Source organism: Astatotilapia calliptera, chromosome 6 (genome assembly GCF_964374335.1).
Source record: "Astatotilapia calliptera chromosome 6, fAstCal68.1, whole genome shotgun sequence".
In the NCBI taxonomy this organism is placed as follows: Eukaryota; Metazoa; Chordata; class Actinopteri; order Cichliformes; family Cichlidae; genus Astatotilapia; species Astatotilapia calliptera.
In genome coordinates, this window is record NC_137427.1 from 19,194,421 (window position 1) to 19,220,037 (window position 25,617).

At 39.1% G+C, this 25,617-nt stretch overlaps 3 protein-coding genes and 1 non-coding gene across 9 annotated transcripts; 2 read left to right on the forward strand and 2 right to left on the reverse strand.

The window, feature by feature from the left end:
• The first annotated feature begins 2,865 nt into the window (after positions 1–2,865).
• gtf2e2 (general transcription factor IIE, polypeptide 2, beta) lies at positions 2,866–15,491 on the forward strand. 2 transcript variants are annotated; one of them, XM_026170837.2, is made up of 8 exons: positions 2,866–3,113; positions 3,724–3,884; positions 11,217–11,296; positions 11,768–11,875; positions 12,282–12,464; positions 12,585–12,678; positions 13,758–13,873; positions 14,136–15,491. In XM_026170837.2, the coding sequence occupies exons 2-8, from the start codon at positions 3,725–3,727 to the stop codon at positions 14,253–14,255; spliced, it is 861 nt and encodes a 286-aa protein (XP_026026622.1). In that variant the 5' UTR covers positions 2,866–3,113; position 3,724; the 3' UTR covers positions 14,256–15,491. The 2 variants fall into 2 exon arrangements, with proteins under 2 accessions (XP_026026622.1, XP_026026623.1); XM_026170838.2 differs by lacking the exon at positions 2,866–3,113 and adding an exon at positions 3,455–3,594.
• Positions 7,155–10,430, reverse strand: LOC113024121 (uncharacterized). Its single transcript, XR_013909677.1, has 2 exons — positions 10,156–10,430; positions 7,155–7,912 (listed from the first exon to the last, which is right to left on the reverse strand). It is a non-coding gene; the product is annotated as an uncharacterized LOC113024121 (transcript).
• On the reverse strand, positions 14,926–19,136 carry LOC113024120 (dynactin subunit 6). 3 transcript variants are annotated; one of them, XM_026170839.2, is made up of 8 exons: positions 18,987–19,136; positions 17,059–17,147; positions 16,795–16,859; positions 16,561–16,666; positions 16,365–16,450; positions 16,207–16,254; positions 15,961–16,103; positions 14,926–15,369 (listed from the first exon to the last, which is right to left on the reverse strand). In XM_026170839.2, exons 1-8 carry the CDS (start codon positions 18,990–18,992, stop codon positions 15,277–15,279), a joined length of 636 nt encoding a protein of 211 aa, XP_026026624.1. In that variant the 5' UTR covers positions 18,993–19,136; the 3' UTR covers positions 14,926–15,276. The 3 variants fall into 3 exon arrangements, with proteins under 3 accessions (XP_026026624.1, XP_026026625.1, XP_080159030.1); XM_026170840.2 differs by lacking the exon at positions 18,987–19,136 and adding an exon at positions 18,620–18,886; XM_080302904.1 differs by lacking the exon at positions 18,987–19,136 and adding an exon at positions 17,580–17,730.
• hgsnat (heparan-alpha-glucosaminide N-acetyltransferase) lies at positions 18,030–25,617 on the forward strand. Of its 3 annotated transcripts, XM_026170833.2 has the most exons (18): positions 18,045–18,245; positions 19,067–19,182; positions 19,286–19,422; positions 19,556–19,674; positions 19,753–19,822; positions 20,693–20,762; positions 20,969–21,069; positions 21,358–21,434; positions 21,575–21,605; positions 21,989–22,149; positions 22,298–22,413; positions 22,556–22,677; positions 22,838–22,964; positions 23,155–23,241; positions 23,377–23,454; positions 23,635–23,705; positions 24,756–24,868; positions 25,102–25,617. In XM_026170833.2, the coding sequence occupies exons 1-18, from the start codon at positions 18,068–18,070 to the stop codon at positions 25,281–25,283; spliced, it is 1,956 nt and encodes a 651-aa protein (XP_026026618.2). In that variant the 5' UTR covers positions 18,045–18,067; the 3' UTR covers positions 25,284–25,617. The 3 variants fall into 3 exon arrangements, with proteins under 3 accessions (XP_026026617.2, XP_026026618.2, XP_026026619.1); XM_026170832.2 differs by having other exon boundaries at positions 18,030–18,245; positions 23,155–23,454; XM_026170834.2 differs by lacking the exon at positions 18,045–18,245 and adding an exon at positions 18,532–18,671 and having other exon boundaries at positions 23,155–23,454.

Sequence of the window (25,617 nt, forward strand, 5' to 3'; positions counted from 1 at the left end):
CTCTCTAAATACAATGAGTGGCGACAACTAAGGCCAAATCATGTTTTATTCATCAGGGTGCAAGACAAATTGTGGCCACAGGCATAAAAAATAGTCAGCTTTGTTGCAATAACAATGGAGGTATAGTGCTGCAAACAGTCGTTTGTTTTTAACTCCTGGATTGTTTTTCTCTTTAAATGAATCCTTGGAAAACTAAAAAATCATTCAATCTTTTATTGCATTCCAGTTTTTATGCACTCGGACATTTTGTCACGTGTCTTATGTTTTGGGTAACATTTTTTCCATACTGAATTAAAGAATTGTGATCAGAATATTTTATTTACACCAGGTGGAAATGGTTTTGTTACAGACATTCACTTAAAGTGTTGTATTAAATTAAAGTTAAATACTCCGAAGTTAAAACAATGAATCATATACAAGATATTGCAAGTGTAAATAATACAGGTGTCATAAGGAGGTGCCCAAAAGTTTGATGGTCACACATAGGAATGACTTCCCGTGGTTTTCTGTGGTGCATTATGGTTGAACCTGTTCCTGTGATTCCCCAGCACAACAGAAGATGGTACAAAGTGCGGTCTAATATTCACCATAACTCAGAAAGCATCCTTCTTTCTAAAACGTCTGTCACAGAGTCAGTTCTGGACCCACAATATCACTGGCCTTTTAAATCGGTTTATCGAGTCTGTTGTTATCTGTACCCCATCACACCACAGCACAGAGGATGGCCATGACGGGATCATGAAACATCCTCTGTAGCTTGTTTGTTTTAACATATAGATAATGCCATTAAAAGGTAGGCAGCATTTTTCTTTCGATTTGATACTATTTTTCTTACTAATTATTACTTGAGTCATTCACACTGAATAACGTATAAAGGCAGTATCTTAAGTATGAGAAGCAGGGGTTTAAAACAACCTCTAAGTGGCGATGCTGAGCCAATAATCTCTTCCCAAAAAAACAAGAAGTCCAATGATTAAAAATAAATAAATAAATTACACAAAACACACTCAAAAATAAATTAAAGTAATAATATCCTGTTTTGTTGCTTTTTATTTTTTACTCAGAACTGAAGAACAGAAGAAGTAAAATGAAAGAAGACTTTAATTTGTCCATGTAAAACAAAAAAATTATTTGTGACACATAAATTTAGATTTGGTGCATATTAGGCGATAGTGTATTGCTTATATGAACCCAATTCACGAATAGACTAGCAGCTTTATATGAAAGTTTATTTAACTCCCATTTTTATTCAACTATCATGCAGTGGAATCTGTGAGCTAGAAACACTTTATGTTGATATATATTTTGAATGAATGTGCCTGATCCCATCTGCCGGTGGATCACTGACTTCCTGACGGACAGGAAGCAGCATGTGAGGCTGGGAAAGAATGTCTCGGACTCCCGGACCATCAGCACCGGCTCCCCTCAGGGCTGTGTTCTTTCTCCTCTGCTCTTCTCCCTGTACACCAACTGCTGCACCTCCACCCACCAGTCTGTCAAGCTAATCAAGTTTGCAGATGACACCACCGTTATTGGACTCATCTCGGACGGGGACGAGTCTGCCTACAGGAGGGAGGTTGAACGTCTGGTGTCCTGGTGCAGCCACAACAACCTGGTGCTGAATGCCCAGAAGACAGTGGAGATTATTGTGGACTTCAGGAAGCACACAGCCCCACTCCCCCCCATCATCCTGACTGACACCCCCATCACCTCTGTGGACTCATTCCGCTTCCTGGGTACCACCATCACCCAGGACCTGAAGTGGGAGCCCACCATCACCTCCGTCATCAAGAAAGCCCAGCAGAGGATGTACTTCCTGAGGCAGCTGAAGAAATTCAACCTGCCAACACGGACGATGATGCAGTTCTACACTGCAATCATTGAGTCCATCCTCACCTCCTCCATCACCGTGTGGTATACGCTGGAGCCACTATCAGGGACAAACAGAGACTGCAGCGTGTTGTGCGCTCTGCTGAGAAGGTGATTGGCTGCAGACTCCCATCTTTGCAGGACCTGTACACCTCCAGGACACTGCGGCGTGCAGCTCGGATCTCAGCTGACCCTTCTCACCCTGGACACAGTCTGTTTGACCTGCTCCCCTCAGGCAGGAGGCTCCGGTCCATCCGCACCAGAACCTCTCGCCATAAGAACAGTTTCTTCCCCTCTGCTGTTGGACACATGAACAATAACCATATGACTGTCCCCGCCACTAACACATGACCCTACGCTGTGTTCACTGTATCATTCCATGTTTGGCACTGATCACCACCTGCACTCATGTATATATCTTTCAACGTAGCACTCTTAATTCTTACTCTCATGTATATATCTCATGTATATCTCATGCACATATCTTTCCACGTAGCACTTTTAATTCTTATCCCTACTTTTATTTTTTCCATGTCTATTTAAGTGTTATTTATGACACCATGTTTGCACTGAAGCACCGCAGCAATTTCCTAATGTTGTAAACCTGCTCAACATTTGGCAATAAACCCCATTCTGATTCTGATTCTGATTCTGATTCTGATTCTGATTTTTATGGCTTGTCCTGTTTAGCGTTTCAGTAGTTAATAAGAATATGGATGTGACAATTAGTATAAATCCCGAGTAATACTATAGCAAAATAGCATAAAGGAGAGACCAAACTTTTGCACAAACAAAAATTACTGCGTGATCTTTTTTTCTTTTATATTTTGTCTTTTATAGTTTGTTAAAAAACGTGTAAATTGATGTGATTTTGTGGTGGATTAAAAAACAAAACATTTAATCTGTCGAGAGGGACCCAAACAAATAGAAGATATATTTCGAAAATTGTTGTCATCAATATTTTCTAAACGTGCAGTTTTTTATTCATCGTAAATCATCGTTTTGTCGTACGTACGTAATGACGCCATACAGGCTTCGCTGTCGATACCGGAAAAATCGAACTAGAAACGGAAGTGCAGCATGAGTAAAATTGTGTATGAAGTTTACTTGTGTTGTCTCCGAAGGAACGACAAAAAACAGTGATTCGGTGGAGGACGCATTCTGTTTTACATCTACAGCATATAGTTAGTGCTCTTGGACTAACCCTCTTCTTTCTCTGAGTGAGAACAGGAACAAAGTGTCAGGTAATGTTGAATTAATCGTGATGCTAACGCTAGGTTAACTACTAAGCTTCTGGTACAGTGTTTCACCACGTTTGTTTATTTATCCTGGTTTCCCCATAATACTCAGTAACGTTCGCTTATTAACATAATGTTAGTTGTAGTTATTATGGGATTTACATGATCACAAAGTCAACTGAAAGCCGTTTGTAATCGGAATTGAAAATAAACTAGCTATTGTTAGCTAGTTTAACTAGCTTTATATTTGTGGCTCTGGGGTAATGACTGTTTTCCCTCTAACGCCATTTAATTCTAAAAAATTTAATAACTATGGTTCGTCTCCGAACAGTATTTGGCTGTATGACTTTTCAGCTTAGTTTTTAGTTTTTTTAATATATCAGTTGTTTTGTTGGTATCGGGAAAAAAACCGTTTCTTGATGGCTTTATTACAAAAAGATCAACCAGGTGACAGCTCATAAGTCCCTGAAGCTAAAGGCCACCAAAGGTTCTTGCTACTTACACGTATACTTACATATATTAAGAATGTGATTCCTTGAATCCATCAAAATGAGCTTTGTTGCTTTGCCTTTTGTTAAATGAATCTTCTTCTTTTTTTTTTTAATCTTTCAAACAGGATGGATCCTGCTCTACTGAGAGAAAGGGAGCTTTTTAAGAAAAGGGCACTTTCCACCCCAACTGTAGAGAAGAGACAGGCTGCCTCAGACTCTGGATCACACAAAAAGAAGAAACCCAAAGTTGACAAGGAGAGCTCCTCTAGTTCCAAACTCAGTAGTGGTAGGTGAAAAATATTTTCTTGAAAAGGGTGATGTTTGTTGCTGTAAACCACTTATTCTTGTTTGTTAGTGTTTTAATGTCTCTATTGGTTCACATCACCACTGGCTAGCATCTGTAGATATATGTTGGCAAGTAGGAGATGCATCGACTGACTGGCCAGGGACTGGATTCTGCAGATTTCCAGTGCTTAGCTCCGCCCAGTGACTGGCCATTCAGTCTCCCATATAACTGATTGTATAGCGGTGTAGGAAAATATTCACATGCACTCTCACAGCCTGACATGGTGTTAGTGTGGAAGCTTCTCACTGTGAGTGAAGAGACAAAGTTCACCAAAGTACACTGTAGGGGTACCAGCGAGAAAACATTGATAAACAAGAAATCTAATTAGACATTTAAATATGAAAAGGGAATGTGGCTAACGCTAAAGTTTCACAAAGCTCAGAGCCAGACACAAATGAGCACCCTCAGTATGGCTCAAAGTAACTATGAGGGGAAAATTATGGACACGAGTGAATAAAAAAAACAAAAAAAAACCAACAACTAAAAACATTTTCTATTGATTATTTGAAGATCACCTTATTTTCTGTTGATTCAGAAAATCCTGTAACTTAATACGATTTGGGAAAATAAATATTAATAATTTCTTTAATGGAAAACATATTTTTAAATGAAGAAAAGTAGATTTTTGTTTATCTGTGCCATTAATTATAGTTCTTTGAAAATCAAAATCTATTCGCAACATAACAGGCTTGTTCTTTACAATCGGATTGCTCATATTTGGACACCAAAACAATTTTCACACATCCAGCTGGTTAATATCTAATCGAAGGCCTAAATATGCACCAATGCTAGTTGCTTTAGCTTTGAATAAAATAATCTCATCTCATCAGTATATAGCTTTTTATATTATGAAAGTCTAACAAGTGAACCAAAAGACATTTTAGAGTGGATGAAGGAACTTTCAACTGGGTCGATACTCAAAATTAATCTGCCCTAAAGACTTGACAGTAAATTGAGGATCCATGTAATTAAAGTTGTGCGTGTCAGTTTACTGTGATTCAACAAGACAACCAAGACACTGGAATAATACACTCTCCTGGTTGTTATTTCTAATAAGAAAGAACCTTACTTCACAGGTTAAATTAATCAGGTGACGATCTTTTCTCATTCTAAATCCTTAGCTTAACCCAAAAAACTAGAATTCTTACTGCTCAGTCAAATTTAGATAAAAGAAAATTGGATTACAAGTGATACTTATGACACTTTTGCATTTAAAATGTTCTTTCAGATGAATTAAAGCAACATGCATAAATATATATACAACATAAGAATTGTGAGCAGTGGCCTCTTGGCATCCGTTCGAAATTGCAATGTCACGCCATATACTCTTAAAGAAAAAGCTACTTCTGTTAACAGAAAAGTGAGTCAGCTTTTATTAGGCGTTTTGTGGTAAGGCATGAAATTACACATAGTGCTCAATATAACATTTTACCGTACATCACTGTGCAGCATGCGAACTTGTCATGAGATAATGTTGCAGTGCTAAACATGTTGACAACACTGGCTTACAATTTACTGAAGAACACCAGCTTTATCCTAAGCAATGATTTCATCTGACTAGGCTTGATCAACAGATATTGTTGTAATAAGATTTGGACGGCAATTTCAGAAACAGCATGTCTTGAAGAAGCTCACTGCATCCAGTAGGTCACAAAAAAAGCACTCACACAGTAGTTGTTTTTTCTGAACAGGTTTTTTTTTTAACACCCATATAGCAGGGTAAGAAAATGCTTTTTTCCCCAACGTTTTTTTTCCCATGCAACTTAATAATCAGTTTCCAAAATAATCAAACTAAGAAAATGCCCATTTAATGCAACACATTCTGCCACAGCCTATATTAAAGTCCCCATGTCATGCCCCTTAACAAGCCCATGAATGTATTTTAGTGGTGTACCAGGATAAGATTATTTACAGGGTTTCGTCCAGGAAAACTGTTCGACCCAAAGGCAGAGTGTTCAAAACAATTAAGCATTACACTTTATTGATGTAGCACTAGCCACCCACTATATGACATGGATAAAAGAGCTGAGCTGCTTGTGTAGCATCGTACACTGGCAGGCAGAAGAGGCAGATTTGTAGACACGAGGAGTTTATTTCACGTGTATATCAGCAGAAAATAACTGAATAACAATTTGCCTCATTTATATATGATGAAGAGTAACCTTAAGAGATGCATCAGCTAACTATTGTCTTGGTGCTTAGGACTAGCTGAGTCATCAGCTTAGACTTGTAAAACACACGGACATGCATGCATTAGTTTTGTTATACTGTACACTGCTGCAGCACGTCTTTTACCCTTTGTTTTGCTCATGTCTCTTTCAATATAATGTAAAGTAGAGCCGTAGTCTTTAGCTTGTTTTTGTCAGCCAGTGTTGCTTTTGTGAGGACCTAAGTTATGCAGAGGAGTGGGTGGAAAATAGCTTAAAAATAGTATATGGTTTATGGTAACAGGCTGTTTATGACTAGTTTATCGAGATTATTTGCTTACACCTGAAAAAGAATATTATGTAAATGAGAAGTGCTTTATTGGAAATTCTGCAGTATTAGAATACAATTTCTGTGAGCAAGAGATGAGTACAGAAGCTCTAGCTGTATTAGCACTAAACATAGGGGATTTTCTGTTGTCCTGGCAACATTCCCATAAAAATAAAGGCAAAGTTTTCTCACTAATAAGTTATTTGAAATGTATTGAAGCCCGTTTCCGCCACTAAAAAAAAAAAAAAAGGATCCATAACTCAAAATTTTGAGTTATTTTCTCGAAATTTCGAGTTATTTTCTCGAAATTTCGACATATTAACTCAAAATTTTGAGAAAAGCAACTCGAAATTTCGAGTTAGCGCTGCCAATCAGTAATCTACGTGAATGACGTCATTTCCATGTTACCCGGAAGCTGAAGCCCTCAGCTACAAATGCTACAGCTAAGCTACCGGTATTACATCCAGTCGTGAATGCACAGATTGCTGAGTGTTTTCAGCCTGGCTTCACAAATGATGAAATCCCTGTGTTATTAGCTGAATCACATGGTGTTACTATCAGCAAACATACTTTAATTTGTTGGGATCCGTTTTTGAGTGCGCGGTCCTTCGCCATATGCTTCCAGGTAACAAGAAAGCGACCTCATTCACGTATATTTTTGATTGGCAGAGCTAACTCGAAATTTTGAGAAAAATAACTCGAAATTTTGAGAAAAATAACTCGAAATTTTGAGAAAATAACTCGAAATTTCGAGTTATGGATACTAGCTTTTTTTTTTTTTTAGTGGCGGAAACGGGCTTCCATAGAAATGGGCTTCGAATAAAGTTGTAGGGAATAATTCAAAGGGCATAATATGGGTACTTTAAGTAGTGTAAATTTGTGTTTTTAAGCCATGTTATAAATACTCAGGTGATCTTCTTTTCTTCTGGGAGTATTTCAGAAGTGAAATATGGCTTTCGGGGTCTGCGGTAGATGTGGGAAGATACATTTATATTGTTCAGTCACCAGCTTTCACCTCTAATTGTGAACAACTGAATTACTTTGAGTGTTTTGGGGGGTTTTTGGGAGTTCATTTTTGCAAACATCTTAGTCAGTAGTGTGGTCCTGTCCAAATGAGCAACAATATCCAAATTCCTATTATTCTTTACTTCGTCCTTGTTGCCACTATACCACCTCAGTGTGGGATTCTGGCTCCTTGCACATGCTACTCATAAGCTTGCTGCAGCTTCCCGGCCCTTCCTCCTGTAGCTGGTGGTGTGTTTTCCCTTTGGCGCAGCACCCACAGTCCAGCAGCTCATAGAGCACAGCCAACGCTGCCAAGGACAGGACGGTGAGAATAAAAAGAAGAAGGATGACAAAACAGGCCACATTCCAGCCATCATGAAATGGGTAGACTTCCTGGACCTGAAAGGAGACGAGGGACAGAGGGACTCCCTCTTCTCGCAGTGGGAGATTGTTTGGATGAACAGTAGCTGTGATGTTGGTCATGATTTCTGGTTGGAAACAATAAGACACAAGGAAAAAAAGATTGTTAATGCTTATGACAGTGTTTGGGTCTTGGTTTTACTGCAGATCAAATTTCAAAATGAAAGCAGCGGTTGTTAAATTCGTGTTTTCATGGTGTGAGGCTGATTAAAAAATGACAGTAATGGGAGAATTTGTCTTCAGGGCATAACACATTGTGATGCAGTGCTTTTAACCAGATGTGCCTGGCTCTATTCCAGGATTTTTTGAAGCATTTGCTCCTGATTATTGTGATAATTAAAAACAAAACTAAAACTAATGATCTTTGTGATACTGATATTGAAAAAGGAATTTGTTCCACTCGAGACAGCAGGCAGACATGGAAACTCATTTACTCTCATAAAACTATCAAATACTCTTATAGGTAATTTGTTGTAATGAATGTAACGCTTCGTTATCAGTCACGAAGGGGATCATGTTGTAAAAAGATAAACTGCTTTGTATGTATGTAAACAAAACCTAGTCTACATCTGTCATTACAGACATATTTTTTGTGAAATGAGAAGATGGTGTATTATTATAGCACAGGTTATATTGCAAAACACCAGAAACCCTACTGAGGCCATCTGCTCAGAACAAAAATAGCCTTAAAAGGCTGGTAATAAAGGATGGGTGTGTAGAGAACTGTGCCATCTATGCTTGGTGTGCAGCTCTTTGGCCACAATGCCTTAAACAAATGTAGTAACGGAACTGTAATGAAATAATGAACTTAAGAGATCCTTCAAGTGCACATTTGCCTCACTTCAGCTGTTCTTTCCCATTTTTAGCCAACACCTACCATTTTAAAATCCTCGGGGCACACTGTGGAGTGTCTCTGCCCACACAGCCATGCACAAAAGTGCACATACATGCTCTTAACACACACTTGTATGCAGACAATCACAGACATTTGTGCATGAAATATTGAGGCGAAGGCAGATGACCCAGTTGTAGGAGTGGGGCGTGAGTGCATCTCTTTCCACCATCTCTTCCTTTAGAGATTTAATAAGGCTAAATGTGTGCAAACACATGCCATCGTGCATAGACTTGTGTTGTTTTAATATGACTTGTTTGTGTGTTTATTTTAGTGGGTTTGTAACTTGAGTTTCAGGTGACCTGGGAACTTAAATGTGAAAAAGCTTAGTGGCTTGTCCTGGTGAGACATTTTCATTGGTTGCTTCATCTTAGTCTGAAATTCTCTTGACACCTGATGGAAGTGCATGTAAGAATAGAAAAAGTCCATGCAGTGTGTATCAGTGTGCAATTGAGAGTAGTCAAGGTAATTGTCATTTGAGATCACAGGTAGCACGTGACTGCTGGACAGGCTGTCTCCTTTATTATGCTCTACATGTGAGGAAGGACAGCTTTGAACATTGCCCTCACCAGATTCTCCCCACTTTGTCTGGAAGTTGTGTGTACAGTATGGGTTTTGTGTTGTTGTCTTTTGCGTTGAATCAACTGTTTTGATCCTGTTGTTACAAACCCAGCTCCTAATATCAGTTTCACCTCAAGTCATGGCTTTACAACAACCTCTGTTACTAATTTATACCCCCCCCCCCCCCCCCCCCCCCCGGGGGGGGGGTCACCCTCCTTTCTTTTGTCAGAGCAATTATACAGACAGGGACAGATTGACTCCTGCATCTGTTATCACTCACCAAAACAGCCCCACCCCAGCCAGGCTCTGAAGGTGTAGAGCTGGAGGTTCCTCTCTACACAGTAGCTGTCTCTCTCTCACACACACACACACACACACACACACACACACACACACACACACACACACACACACACACACACACTCCTAATGCCCCTGGCTGGCTCCTCACAGCACTCAGTCCTTCATTGATTTGTCTTGAGTCATGCATTTAAACAAACACATACATGATATCCATAAGTACACACAGACAGGTTCTGATGCTTGGTATTCAAGTGGGTAGAAAGCAGACAGATCCATGTATATTTAATCCACTGTTCACCTATACAGTCTAAATGTTGTAATTCCTACGCAAAAGGACCTGGCTTTGTAAATACATCCACTGCATTTAAAGATGCATGACTTCATCCTGCAAATATTAGAACGCTCTAAAAAAAAATCCTCATATTCATATCTTCATAGTGAAAACCCAGTGTAGCCTGTAGCCTGTAGCTTAAATTTATATTGTGGATTATTATGATCTGTTGATGTCACGCACATTATTCAGAGGATGGTGTTCAGAAAAACATGCAGACTCACCTGTGTGTCTGGCTCAGTTTTTAGAAGATGTAAGCCGACAAATGTCTCTCCTCTTTTTGGTGCTCCACCTATCTTCTTCGTTTACACTCTTTCCCTCCTCCACATTCACTCTTCAACCTGCTTTCCTCCTCAGTGCTCTCGTGCACTTTCAGTCGCTCTCCTCCACCGCCACTCCTTGCAGCTCTTCATGTCTCAGCTGAACAGCACAGGATTGTCTACATCATTGGCTCCTTTCTATTAGCCCTGCCTCTGCACCATTCGTTAGCTGGTCTGTCACAGTTTCACCGTCCTGCCTACTGTGCAGCTCAAAGCAACAGAAGCTCCCGCCTACACAATGAATCATTCATGAATCAGTGTCTGTTTTCAGCTTTGATTGGTGAATGCCGAGTCCAGACCTCAGTCAGTCTCTGAGGGGAGCAGCATTATTGGACTCCAGCAGAGAATAAGACCAGCTGGCCGGACTTCAAGTCAAACTAAATCAGATTGGCTTGATATATGACTTGTGTAGTATTTTAATGTTGCAAACATTTAAATCTGCCACATTTTTGCACTGCGTGACGTGTTTCTGTGTTACCCAAAATACATACCCTGCAGCTGTAAATACTCACTAGCTTCCTGGAGTGTTACTTTGTATCTGGAAGTAGTCCCCAGCATTAACTCTCGTATGAGTCAGGTTTGCTTAAAACCTGAATTAGCCTCAATGTCATTGTGTTCCTTTGACCTGTTTCAGATGATAGCGTCTTCAATAGGAACAAATGAAGGCTGACAGGCAAAATAGAGAGTGGCAAACAAATGCATTGTTTGCTTCTGTCTTTTCACTGAATATTGACAATAAGAAAATGTCAAATAATGAATGCAGTTAGGATTTTAATGACCTCATTAAACACTCGCTGCTCATTTGACAGGAGCTGACATGACAGTAGTCAATTATCTGAAATACATTTTCAGCAAAGTGTTCTTGCACAAATATGTCAGTCCATGTAGTTCTCAAATCTCACTGTACATTCAGTCTTGCGATAATAAATTGGTTAAACTTAAATGTTGTTGTTTTTTTTCCACAGAATCTAATGGCAGCTTCAACATTAAGACGAGCTCTGGGTACAAGTTTGGTTGCCTGGCCAAGATAGTAAATTACATGAAGGTAATGAGGATTTTGAGGGGGACATTAAAACCTTTTTTTTCAGCAGGACCAACACAAATAATAAGATTTTATCTTTTCACCAAACTGTTTAATAATAAAGCTTGACATTTGTCTGTTGTAAAACATGAGTGAGTCATTTGTGCCCGCTGGGTTAACATTTGGTCCCCAGTCTTTCTTTTGGTATGTTAACAGCTTGTTTATCATGCTGTGGCTCTGCAAACAGGCAGCCAGGCCTTGTCACACTAGCTGTTTGACTCATTCCTCGGTGAAGAACTCACACTCAGATTGACAGATTTTCCTGTTAAATGTGTGCATTTGTGCCACCTGTTGAATGCACAGTTCTGAATCCTATAAAATTACTGTAGATATTTGCCTAAAATCTTCTCCATGGTGCAGAAAATAAGAGAGCTGTGAATATTGTTTTGTGTGTGTGTTTACCTAATGTCTGCTTTTCTGTCCTTAATCTCTCAGACGAGGCATCAGAATGGGGACACGCACTTCCTGACCTTAGATGAGATTCTTGATGAGACCAAACTTCTTGACATAAGCATGAAGCAGAAACAGTGGCTCATGAATGAGGTGCTTTTGTGCTATTTTTAATGCCATACCTCTATCTTTTATTGTCAGTAGTACTAAGGTCAATTGCGTTTTCTCTGAGCAATTTCTTTTACGAGTCTCACCTTAAATCTACACAATACTTGTTTTTTCCCCTCAAGCTAATTTGTAAGTTATTCTCATCCAAACATATTCGGTATGTTGCAAAAGAAAAAAGCCATTGAAAGTAAGTGATGAGAAATTAAGCTGATAATACATCGTATGACATTAAGCCATCTTTTTACATTGGAAGGCTACACTTACCGAAGAAGAAAAAGCTACTGTACTATTTGTTTAGTCTTTTCAAGGTGTCAGTTTTTATTATATTTTGTTTTTTATTGGAGGGGGGTTATATATAATATTGTGTTTTACTTTCACCTACCAATCTCAGGCCTTGGTCAGCAATCCAAAAATTGAAGTCCGGGATGGAACCTATGGCTTCAAGCCTAAATACAACCTGAAGGACAAGAAAGCCTTACTGAGGCTGCTGGATAAGCACGACCAACTGGGCCTGGGAGGAGTCTTACTAGAAGATGTAGAGGAAGGGCTGCCCAATTCAGCCAAGGCCATCAAGGTATTAAACATTATTCAGTTTTTAGGGAAACACCACTAAGATGCCACTCGGTGATGTGCGAACACTGTGGCAACTAAACAATTAAAGCATGGTAAAGACTTCTTGTGTGATCGTTCACAGGCTTTGGGGGATCAGATCATCTTTGTTACAAGACCAGACAAGAAAAAGATCTTGTTCTACAATGACAAGCATTGCCAGTTTGCGGTAGATGAAGGTGAGTATTGGTATATCGGTATTGGTCTATCCGTAAATTGTACGGTGACATGTCTTCCTCTTTCTCTGTGTATCCGTCTTTGACCTAAACTGACTATTATGCATGCTATGCATACCCAGTTGGCCCTCACTCTGCATTCATTTCATGTAAGAATTTTCCAAGTGTGAAATTATCACCATAGAGATTTAAAAAAAAAAATGGATGTAGCTTATAAGTAATAAGCTAGTGAATTGTCTGAAAACCTGCATTCTAACTGAATGCCACCAGATGGCGATAGCTGTGGTTGCAAAAAGACTATCAGTTCTATAGAAGTCGAACTGAAATCAGCTAAAACTCTGTGAACATTTTCTTGTTGTTTATGGATTCAGTTATACTATGACTAAATTTTAATCATATTAAATCAAAAAAGTATATTTTGTAAATCCTGGTCAAACTGTATTTCAAAACGGAGTAAGTAAGTAAAATTTATTTATATAGCACATTTCACAGATAAAAATCACAAAGTGCTTTACAATAAGATCAGACAAACGGAGGATTATCCTTGGTACACAACTCATTGGCTAACCACTTGAGTGACCAACAACCAAGGTCCAGAAATTCTCAAGGCTACATGCTTCAAACCGGTGGGCAATCTCACAATAGCTACGTTTATGCTATCAATTTTGACTTGGGTAAGTTGTTAGAATTAACATCAAGGAAGTCTTCGTCATACATTTTCGCGAGTTAGAACTGGAACATTCATAATGATCTGAATTTCTGTCCTCCGATGTTACTTGTGATCCATGTTGGGGGTACAGCATGCTTTATATTGCCTTTGTCTGCAACTTAAGCTATAATGTTTTTGCCAAATTTCAGTGCTATTTGGAGAGGTGGAGCATGTGCAAAGTGAAAACCAATTTGGCTTTGACGAAGATTCAGGCAACTTTACTTCAACTGTGAAATGAAATGTTTGTTGTATTAGATCTATATCAGAAGTGTTTTGTAAAACTCATATTATGCATTTCATTCAGGTCTGTGACTTGTTTGGTTAGTTAAGATTATGTGTCCGGCTCTTCAAGTGTAGCTGCTTTCAATGTCAGAATTTCAGAAGCTGTGGAGGAGTGTTCCAGTTGACTCTATAGATGAGGACAAGATTGAAGAGTACCTGAAGAAACAAGGCATTTCCTCCATGCAAGAAACGGGACCAAAGAAAGTGGTCAGTGTTTTTTTTGTTTTTTTAATTCACACACACGTGTGTGTGTGTGTGTGTGTGTGTGTGTGTGTGTGTGTGTGTGTGTGTGTGTGTGTGTGTGTGTGTGTGTGTGTGTGTGTGTGTGTGTGTGTGTGTGTGTGTGTGTGTGTGTGTGTGAGAGAGAGAGATTTGTTAGAAAGAAATAAGAAAGTCTTTAATATGCAGTTCTTATGGTTACACCTGTTCAAGGAAATGAATGAGAGCTGATTATCTTTGCTCTTCACAGTTACCAATTCAAAAGAGAAAGAAGCCAGCCGGACCGAGGAAGAGAAACTTCAAGACGCACAACAACCATTTGGCTGGATTACTGGAGGATTACTCAGATGGCGTGCCTATAAAGAAGTGAAATATATTCATTCAGTCCCATATGTAACACAGAAATGCATGGAGATGGTTATTCTAGACTCACTATAACATAAAAACTGCTGATGAATGTTATTTCAAAACATTAGCTGTTTTTCTCCCCCCTTTCTTTGCATTCCTCTCAACAATCTCTGGTTTTATGTTACATGGAGTCAGTAGTTGCTGTGTTGTGGAAACCTTTTGAGTATAAGTCAGTGAAGGACATGAATACTTGGATCATTAGGATAGCTGGCGCCCTCACCAATTAAAGGGGAAACCACAACTTTACTGTTAAAGTAAATAAGGTTGAATTGTGTAGCTTTCTTTCATATTGTTTGTATATATTTAGTATAGTGTGTGGAAGGTTTTTATTTGAATGGTTAGCAACGGTTATGCTTTTGTAATAACTGCAAAAGACAGCCGTGTGTTGTGCAGTGTATCGCATCACACTGAAAACTCATCCAGCAGGAAATGTCTTCAGCTTTGTGGAACTTAAAATATTTAAATGCGTTTTACTTTGCAACACCGTGATATAGTGGTTTAAGAAATATTAGCATTTTTGAACCAACTCAAATAAATTATACTGCTACACAAAACTGCTTTGATTAGATCAATAAGTTGCCATTTTAAGTGTCAACATTATGCGTTTAAAAAAGTCAACATTTGAATCCATCTAAATATTTAAAATGTTTCATTTATTGTTAGTGTAAATTCTTTATCAGAATGGCAGAAATTACCTTCTACAACTTAATGATAAAAATACTGGTAACTGCCATCATAAGAAATGAGCAAATCTAGTACAGCTTGTGTACCTTATAAGTTAATCGTAAAAAACAAAAGGTACATCGGCATAGCAGGAGAAAGATGAGAAGCTTAATCTTCTGTTGCAGATCAGAGTAGAAAATATCAGTAATTGAAGAGCAAAAACAGGGTAGGTACATAACTATATACATTCATGCTTTCTTCCAGCAGGATCTAGTTAAACATTGATATTCTCTGCATTTCAAAAGGTATAAAGTGTAATTTTAGCTAGCAGCATGGCCTGCTTTAACAGTTTTCTTCAAATGGTGGTAGTTTGGCAAGATCTTCATCAGAAAATCGAGCTGAAGAGTCTGTGGCTGAAATGAGATAACAGACATGATGATGAGCATAATGCACAAAAGTTTTCTCTGCACACAAACTTTTAAACAAGTGGGCATGTATGAAAATCTTACATAAAAACATTAAATATGAAATATCACTTCAGTGTTTTCTTGGTGAATGTGACGGAAATGAGAGAAACTGAATATTTTACACATTTTCAGACAGTCTGTTGATGCTGAGTTTTTGCCCATGGTGTTACTGTGTTTCTCAGCTCTAATGCTGAATGCTTAAAAACAATTATTTGCATCATAAATGTGACCCAAATCCATATGAAACTCAAGTGTGGCTAATGTAGCATTTGTCTTGCACTTGTACGAAATGCTCAGAGTTGTAAAATATTAAAAACTTTCTATATAGATCCCAGATACAAGTTAGAGGGAGAATTAGTTTTAAAAATCTGAATCTAATAAAGCATCAGATTTTTTGTTTCATCAGGAAAACATACATGTGATTAGCCCACTTGGAAGCTCAAAATATAATGCTTTGATATTCAATTTGCAATGCTAATGCTACATCTAGGTTATTTGACTACACCAACGATGTTTTCCAGTCACAGATCTCCATACCTGGGGTCTCTCAGTCTGCACCCTCCTCATACATCCAGAGCCGTAGATGACCGTGTTCTCGGGTATGACCTCACAAGTGTTGACCTGACAGAAGGCTCCAATTATACAGCCACTGGTGAGGATTACATTCCTGCCAACATCCGCTAGTCAACAAAAAAGGATATTTGGTAACGTGAGTGACTTAATCGAACTTATACAGACTTGAACACTCACTGAAAGCCAAAGAAACGGAAGGCAATATCCCACCTTTAGATTCAATCACATTGTTGTCTCCAATTTTTAAAGCTTGCGATACTGTTTGTTGTCAGTTGAGGCAAAACATGATTTCTTTTACAAAGATTTATTGTGTTACAATTTAAAAATCATATATGGAGCAGTACTGGCTAGATTAGATAAAAGGATACCACAGCCAACTTCAAAGACGTTGTTGATACCGATGGTCATTGTTTTTGGTTCCACCTCAGAATCAGGTATAATATTTTCTGGGTAACTGTGGGGAAGATCACACAAGCTCGCATGTAAGAACAGTGACAGATCACCAGAGATGGTCAACGATGGTTAACCTAGTGGAAAACATGGTACACCGAGGCCTTAGATAACCTGTTAATGATCAGAGCTTGCTCTTCAATCAAGTTGCCTTCTCCGATGACAATGGGTCCTGCCTCAGCAATGATGCGAGCTTTTGGGTGGACCACGGTCCTGGCGCCTGGAGAAACAGAGGTGCAGCAAGTAATCAAGAACAGTGATGACAGCCATTCAACTCCTGCCTTGGGACTGATCTGCTGTGAGAGAAAAGCTAGTTTTCTGAACTCCGATTACTGGGCATAGTCTTACCTATGGTAACGTCTCCTCGGATTTCGCTTTCAACACAAACCACGGCTCCAGTTGCTATCTTGACACTGCAACAGAAACGAGAAATGTTTTTGTACATGCTAGCTAACGCTGCTAGCTAGCTACTTCATTGAGCTGTCTTAACTGGCCACATCACCATCTTCAATTCGCTGTAACTAATTCTTCTTTACTTCTATTATTTATTCTAATGGATTTTATGCTTAGCTACGCCGCTAAAAGTCATGTTCGCAATAATGTACACATTACCTCTTCTGAGCATTTTGTTTGTCTGCCATTGTGAACGATGAAGTCCGATGGGAGGCACCGTTGAGCCACTCGATCATCGATTTAGAGTCCTTGACGTTTCAGCGGACGTACAAGCGTAAAGGGAGAAAAAAGAACAACAACACCCAAACTTATTTATGTGTAATTTTTTTATATAGCTTATTTTTTCTCTCTGTTAAAAGTGTTTCCTGGCTTATGGAGTTTTCAGATTGTGGAAATGTGTACAGATCTCCATATATTTAGACAGACAATATCTAATTTTCATATTTAAACATAAAATGTAGGAACAATTTCAATGTTTCTTGTTACAGCTTTACTTTTCTTTTTTCACACAATTAAATGATTTGATCATATTTTATTCACATTTATTACAAAAAAACCCCCACTGAAAACAAATGTTTAAACTGAGACATTGTGATAAGATTAGAAATTATATACTCATTTCTTATCTTGTCCATCTTGGTTATTCCCAACAAAAATCTCAGCATCTTTAGCTCTTTCACCTCCATCTCAGCCTCCTGTGTTTTTGTCAGTGCCACCGTCTCCAAACATGCACCATGCTACCTGCTCACATAGATCACAATATCATCTCCAAACACCATTGTCCACAGACTCCAGCTTGGCCTGATCTATCAGCCCATCACCACTGCAAACAAAAAGGGGTTCAGAGCCGATCCTTCATGTAGTCCCACCCCCACCTGGAAGCCACCTGTCATTCCTACGGCATACCTCACCACTATCTCGCTGTCCTCATACATGTCCTGCACCACCCTCACATATTTCTCTCTGGCACTCCTGAGTTCCTCATCCAGTACCACAGTTTTATTGGGAATACTGTGCGACTTTAGTGCCGATCGCAAACATGAATATGTGCAATAACCATTCCATTACCTAACAATTATTGGGGTAGTAGAACAGGTATAGTACTTTGGCCCTTCTCGCTCCCACTAGAGTGCCAAAACAAGTACACGGATCGAAAGTAACCTTTGCCATGGCAAAAAGGAAGCTTAAGAAAAACAATACATGTCACTCGTATTCAGTAGCATCGGTTAAACCAAAGAGCCAGAAAGAAATGGCACAAACGGAGAAAAGTGCCACTTTTGCCCTTGCTGCTGTTGCTTTGGTCGTGGCTGTTTGCGTGGCACCACTAGCAGCTGAAATATCTTCGTGTAAGTATCCTGAACTGAAAGAAAGTAAAAGCAGGAGACTACTGCTACCAGGTTAGCAAGCTAGCGAGCAAGCTAATGTTTAGCAGTGTTTTACACCAACTCCCGTATTTGTTGAAATTATATTACAGCAGCAGTGGTTATGGGTTTTTTGACGATAGCTGAAGGTTTACTCCAACAAACAAGCGGTTTAAATGTTTAATTATTAACCTGCTATCGAGCGGCTAACTGTAAAACGGTATCAACTGAGAACAGCTGATAATGGAAAAGTGAGCTTCAGCGGTTTGAACTTCCCTCTCGGTGGTAAATTAGGGATTAATGCAGCATGTGACCACTGGCTCTATCACATGCTTTCTCCCTCCAGACGCTAGCTTTACCTTTCTGGCTGTAGCTTGCTGTCAAACTGGGCTTCTTCGCTACCGCACACTGGTATGGAGTAGGTTTGTGGTCCTTAGCATCGGCTGTGGTCGATAGATTTGAGACAAATTACAGAAAGATGGCTTCTTGTGTCGCGTATTAAAACGAAAAGCATCACGACCACCCGTTATTAGTTCTCTGACTTGTTTGATAACATTTGTGCAGTCGGGAAAGATGAGATTATTTTGCACGTTTGCGCATTTTGATCGAATAATAACCAGCGTAATGGCATGCACACTGTTATGGTTTTCTGATGATTTTAATTATATGAACAGCGGCTTGGGTGGGGTCACCAATAGAAAACCGTAGACTGTAGCATCGTTGTACCTTCATATGCAGAAAATTGATGTGTTGCTGGGTTTCAACTGATCTGCACAATGCCTGCTGCGCTTTCTTACTCACTCTAGCTGATATACATCATCATAAGCACCTGTCCCTGAAGATGGATGAGGCACAGCTGACGGTCAACAATGAGTTGTCATATGAGGTGCAGGTGTCTTGGATGTCACAGCGCTGCTACCAGGTGGGCTCACACGTGCCAGATATTTCCCCTCATTTGATTCTGTTTCTGTGTGGTTTAAGTTCAATAATGTTCTAAACTTGGCTTCTGCTCTCTCGCCTGTTAGTGTTTGTACCAGCAGCTAGGGGTGGTACCTGCAGGGCTTGAGCCTGGTCAGCCCAGTTCAGTAAACTTTGTTGTAAGCACACAGCATGAAATAACACTGCAGATCAACAGCACACCTATCGAGCTGGAGCTCTGCAAGTACGTTTACGAATACGGTCGTGTTTCCAACTTACAAAAAGAACGACACTCTGGTTATATAAAATTAAGGATCAGAGTTTGGCTTATTTGTTGATGACATAAATCTTTTTCCTTTGTTTTTTTAAATTCACAGAATTCCTTTCCACTTTGGCGAGCATGGTAACTACTCCCTGTGGGTGAAAACCCTGAACGCATCTTTTGGAGTCAACTGCTCTGTAGTTACTGATAAGGACCCTGTGAATAGCTACATACGTGAGTGTCTCACACAGAGAAAAAGATTTTATTTTAACTAATAATTAATATACACTTAATTAATATCTCTCCACACAGCGATCTTGGTTGCTTTTCTCATCTATGCTCTCCTGGCCTTGGTGTTTGCCATTGGAAAAAAGGTTTGGGGGTAAGCCTGATTTTTGTTTTGATGTTCATTCAGTAAATTTCAATATAAAGAAGTGGATATTTTTTGAATGGTTTGAAAATGTTAAGAGTAAGCACTGCAGATGCATCAGAAAGAGATGCTCTGTGCCTTTGTGGAAGTATCCTCTGGAAAGAGGAGTAAGTCAGTAGAAGCGAGACAGAAAATGTGTGTTTTCCATTGTTGAGCCATTACGAGCAGAGATAGTGAAGGTAGATGAGTTTAAATATCTGGAATCAACCATCTAGCAATTAGAAACTGCATAAGAGAGGTGAAGAAGAGAGTACGGACAGGGTGTAGTGGGCGGAGACAAGTGTCAGGAATGATTGCTAACTGAAACATAGCAACAAGAGTGAAAGGGAAGATTTACAAGATGACAGTGAGACCTGCTATGATGTATGGTTTGGAGAGAGTGACACTGACAAAAAGACAGAGTTGAAGATGATCAGATTTTCAGTGGAAGCGACCGTGATGGACACGATGATTAGAAATGATTAAATCAGAGGGAAAGCTCAGGCTGAGTGTTTTAAAAACAAAGTTAGAGAGGCAGGGCTGAGAGTGTTTGTGCAGAGGAGGAATTGTGGATATTTGTGATGCTGAATGATGCTTCCAGGCAGGAAGAGAAGGTTCATGGATATAGTGAAAGAGGAGATGCAGAGGAGGATGCTAGGAAAAGGGTGAGATGGAGGCAGATGATCCACTCTGGCGAACTCTAAAGGGAGCAGCTGAAAGAGGAAGAAGAAGAACGTTTTTCCAGTCTTGTCTCTCTCTGAAGCACACAGTCTTGAGAGTCAACTGAGCTTGTTTGTACTCCAAAAAAACCCTCAATCAAGATCTTGATTGTTTCTTGTCCAGGCTTGATGCAGTAAGAGGTCTGGTCCTCCGACTTGGGAGTTCCATGGAAACAGAGAGACTCATCAATTCTGTGAGTGTTCTGCAATCGTTTGGCCTTGTTTAATTATGAGTGCTTTAGTGACAATGAAATAAGAACCCAGATAGTTTTAATATAGCAGATTTACAGTTACTGATCTGCTTCTATCCTGTGTGTTTTTGTCTTAATAATAAATCAGGTGATAAATCTATACTTCCAGTAGAATTATGTTAATATCCAGCTTTGACTTCATCATCCAGGAACTGGGCCCCACTCGGGTAGTGCCGCCAGTCACTGATAACATCCTCCCTCCCCCGCTAACGAGCAGCAAGAGGCTTCGATCTTTGGATACATTCAGAGGGTAGCTTCCTGACCCCACCCTCACTCTTGTGCCTCCAGCTTAGTGTCCTCATTGTCTTATTTATCATTATACTGTATCATATGCTTGTTTGTTTTTTATTACAGTGTGGTAGGTGACACTGAATTTGTCCCTTATTAATCAACCACCACCGGCAGTATTAAATCTAGATCCAGTGCTTTTGATGTTTTCATATTTTTGCCTATTTTTATTCATCAATTAATATAAATAAACATGTACTCCTTGCTTGATGCTTTTCGGTAAATGTGGCATTTTCTGTGTTTCTGTCAGTATCTCCTTGGTCATTATGGTGTTTGTGAACTATGGAGGGGGGCGATACTGGTTCTTCAGACATGAAAGCTGGAATGGTAAGCCCAGTGTGGTTTCTTTGTTTAGTTTTTTTAGCCATGTTGCAGTTTCCTCATTATTTACAGATCTTTGCAGCTCTCCTTGGTATTTGCAATGTTGTTGATTTTAAACCAGGCCTTCCCCATTTCTCATCTTGCAGGCCTTACTGTTGCTGACCTAGTCTTCCCTTGGTAAGCTTAATTTAAAGATTCTTATAAAAAGTTGTCTTATATGCAGTTGGATTGTCTTTATTTGTACTCACACGTTAATATAAATGTGCAGTATTTGTATTAATGTGTATTTTTATTTTGTAATGGTGACAGAATTCTCTTCAGAAGGATTACAGGGACCATTAACAAATTCTGGTCCAGTTACATAGTTGAATGTGCACAAGAAATAAAGGGTGTTTTCTTTAAAGTGGTCACTGGACTAAAAGGGGCTTAAAAATTGTATAAAAAAGGAAAATCCAACAGAATGAATAAAAAAAAAAATAGAAATAATAAAGTTCCATTTGTTCCCTCAGCAGATCTTTTAAGTGTAGAACCAACACTCATTTTGTCCCTTCTTCCACCAGGTTTGTGTTCATAATGGGCACATCCATCGCACTCTCCATCAATGCCTTGCTGCGTGCAGGCGCGACCCGTTGCTCATTGCTCAGAAAAGCTGTGTGGCGGAGCTTGCAGCTCTTCATCATTGGTGTCCTAGTCATCAACCCAAACTACTGCCAGGGAGCGTGTAAGTATGAACTCCGTCTTTACAGCAGTATTCCAAGCTCTTTAGGTGGATGATTAAACCATATACTATAATACTGTTTCAAACTTGAACTTATGTGGTTATTTATTTTCATTTGCATTTTTATTGCGTGTTTATATCTTCTCCACAGTGGCTTGGGAAAACTTGCGGATCCCGGGTGTGTTGCAGCGCCTCGCCTGGTCATATCTGGTCGTAGCTTGCTTGGATTTACTGGTGGCCAGAGGACAACTTGACGTCCTCACAGTGGTCAGCCTTTTTTTAATTATTATTATTATTTTTTTCATCTGCATTGTTTAACAGTCTGTGTTGTTTTATGCTAAATAGGTTTATGTTAAATTTGTGTTTGAGGAAAGGAGATGTGTTTAATGGAGTGGGTTTTATTTTCCAGGATGCGTGGTGGTCCCCAGCTATTGATTTCTTGCTGTATTGGCCCGCCTGGCTGTGTGTGATTCTTCTAGAAGTACTCTGGCTCTTCCTCACATTTCAACTTCCTGTGCCAGACTGCCCAGCGTAAGTCAAAGACAGTGAAGTGTAGTGCTTCATTATTTTGCGTACGTTTTTGCAATAATTGAACTTTTAGCATTAAGCGTTAATAAACTGGAATTTCTAACCTTCCTCTTGGTGCAGTGCTACATTAACAACACTGACTGCACTAATTTCTTTGGTACAGAGGTTATCTGGGTCCAGGTGGGATTGGGGACATGGGGCTGTATGTGAACTGCACCGGTGGAGCTGCTGGTTTCATTGACCGCTTGCTTCTGGGAGAAAAGCACATGTACCAGAATCCATCATCAAGGGTTTGTAACCACCAAAACATCCCAAATATAGCTTCATGATAGTCTTTTGTAACTTGAAATGTTAAGGTTATTTTAATGTGTCAGATTTCTCTCCGATGGGCACGTACACACTTGTTAACCCCAATAATGCAAACACTGATAGACTGCATCTGATGTTGATAAAAATCAATCAGTTTACATTTTATTTCAGGTGATTTATGCAACTCGTATACCGTATGATCCAGAAGGTGTTCTTGGCAGCATCAACTCTATCCTCATGGCCTTTCTGGGATTACAGGTTTGTAATTTATATTTGTCTGGTGTTGGCCTCCTTGTGTTTCTTGTTTATTCAAATAAAGATATAAAACCGTTTGAAAGGTTAAAGGAAGTAAATGGTTGGCTTTCATTCTTTTTGTATTTTAATTGTCCTCAGGCAGGGAAAATAATCTTGCACTACAGAGAACGCCCCAAAAGTATTATGTCGAGGTTCCTCATATGGGGTCTTTTACTGGTAAGCACATTGTTTTGATTGATTAATTGAATCTTTATTTTGAACATGTTGAAAAAGTACAACAACATAGAATTAAAAAGAGACAAACAAACAAAGCAAACAGCAAACAGAGAGAGAGAGATCTATATAAAGTCATTTTTGCATCTATGATTGAATAATAAAATGTCTTCTGTCATTCAGGGTGTCGTATCAGCATTTCTAACCAAATGTTCCACAGACCAGGGTTTCATTCCTGTCAACAAAAACCTGTGGTAAGGGCCATGTTTTATTTATATCTACAGTTAGAACTACATTTACTCAAGCAATGGGCACTTTGGGAAATTCTAATTGAATATTTTGGAAACTGCTGCAAAATAAGCAGCACTAGTAATATTTTTAAGTTTGGCAAACGTTAGATTTTATAGTCTTTTCCCACTTAAAATGCGTAAAATATTTTATACAGATATAATAGAATACCTAATGTCACATAATTTGTGTTATGACTAGGTTTTCCACATTTGCTCTCCACTCCAGCATCTTACGTTCTCACAACTTTGTGGCCACAGGATTGTGAAATCAGACAAAAGAGAAGTTGTAGAATCTCTCATAAAAAATGGAAACCAATCAAATATACAGCAATACCCTTGGCAAATATTTAAAGTGGTCTATCACGCCAATATAGAGTTTATTTACATAGCCCAAAATCACCTTAGACATAACGGGCTGTACCAGTAAAACTCATGCATAAATAGTTATAAACATCGAGATTACACACTCTCTGACATGCATAGTTACATTAGAGAGTTAAACATTAAAGGTATTAAAGGTATCCAGGAGTGCATAAACTGAATGAAAAACGGCATGTTTTTAGATGTGATTTTAAGTTTTAAAAAATTGGCAGACCTTCAGCTGGTGCAGTGCTGATAAATATCTTTTTTTCGCCCTTTTTTTAAGTCCTGTCCTTTCTGGCCGATTTTGCAATCAGAATTATGATCTGAATCCACTGTTGCGCGCCAAGAACATTTTGTTTTTCCCAGATCAGCTCTATAAATCATCTACATGATCCTCTTGTTCAGGGTTTATCTGTTTATCTGGGACTAGTGTTATTTCATTTATTACATTATATGTGGTATACAGTATGACAATGACTAAGGCTGGACAGGCAGGTGGGAAACAAATGGGGGGAGACATAATAAAAGGATGGAGTACAAATAGTCTTTGTCATAAAATGAGGCAGACAGAGATGGACATTGACACAAGCACCCTGATGCTGCACAGCATATAAATGTTTTTTAAAAAATGTCTTAATTTTTCACTTCTAGGTCTCTGTCTTACGTGACAACACTGGCCTGCTTTGCCTTTGTGCTCCTAATGCTGATCTACTACATAGTGGATGTAAATAAGTGGTGGTCAGGGGCACCTTTCTACTATCCTGGTGAGCATTAGAATCACACAAAAGCTTAATAGACAGTTTTTGCCTAAGACAGCTTTTGATTGCACAGTTACAGTTGTACTTTTGGGGTTTGATGTGAATGTGGAAGTCTGCTCTGTCACAGTGTGAATTAGTATGCAATTGGAAATATAATCTGCCAAATATTTATTTTCCTTGTGAATTTCTGTGTAGTCATTGCATCCTCTACTTCACTTTCTCTTGTGTGTTTCATTAAGGTATGAACTCCATACTTGTGTACGTGGGCCACGAAGTGTTTGAGGACTACTTTCCCTTCTGTTGGCAGATGTCCAACAGCCAATCCCATGCTGAGCATCTCATTCAGAACCTTGTGGCCACTTCCTGTTGGGTCATCATCTCCTATTTGCTTTACAAAAAGAAGATTTTCTGGAAAATTTAAACACAGGACAGCAAAAGCACAGGACATTGTTTACATCATAGATGCTGGAGACACAACAAGAATGCATTTGGTTGGACACAGAATGCAGATTAATTATGTCAAGGTTATATCATAATTATATGAATCTCTGTCTCTGATCATGTATGGGGTTTCTTTCATCACATAGCTATTCTGTTAGGTTATTTACCCTTTCTTTCTTTTTACATTTTTTCCCATAAACTAGGGCTGTTCGATATAACGATATATATCGGATGACGATATAAAAACGCCTATAGTTTCATTTTACGCTATCGTTTGTTTCGTGGTGTCGCAAAATAAACTGTTTATGGCAATA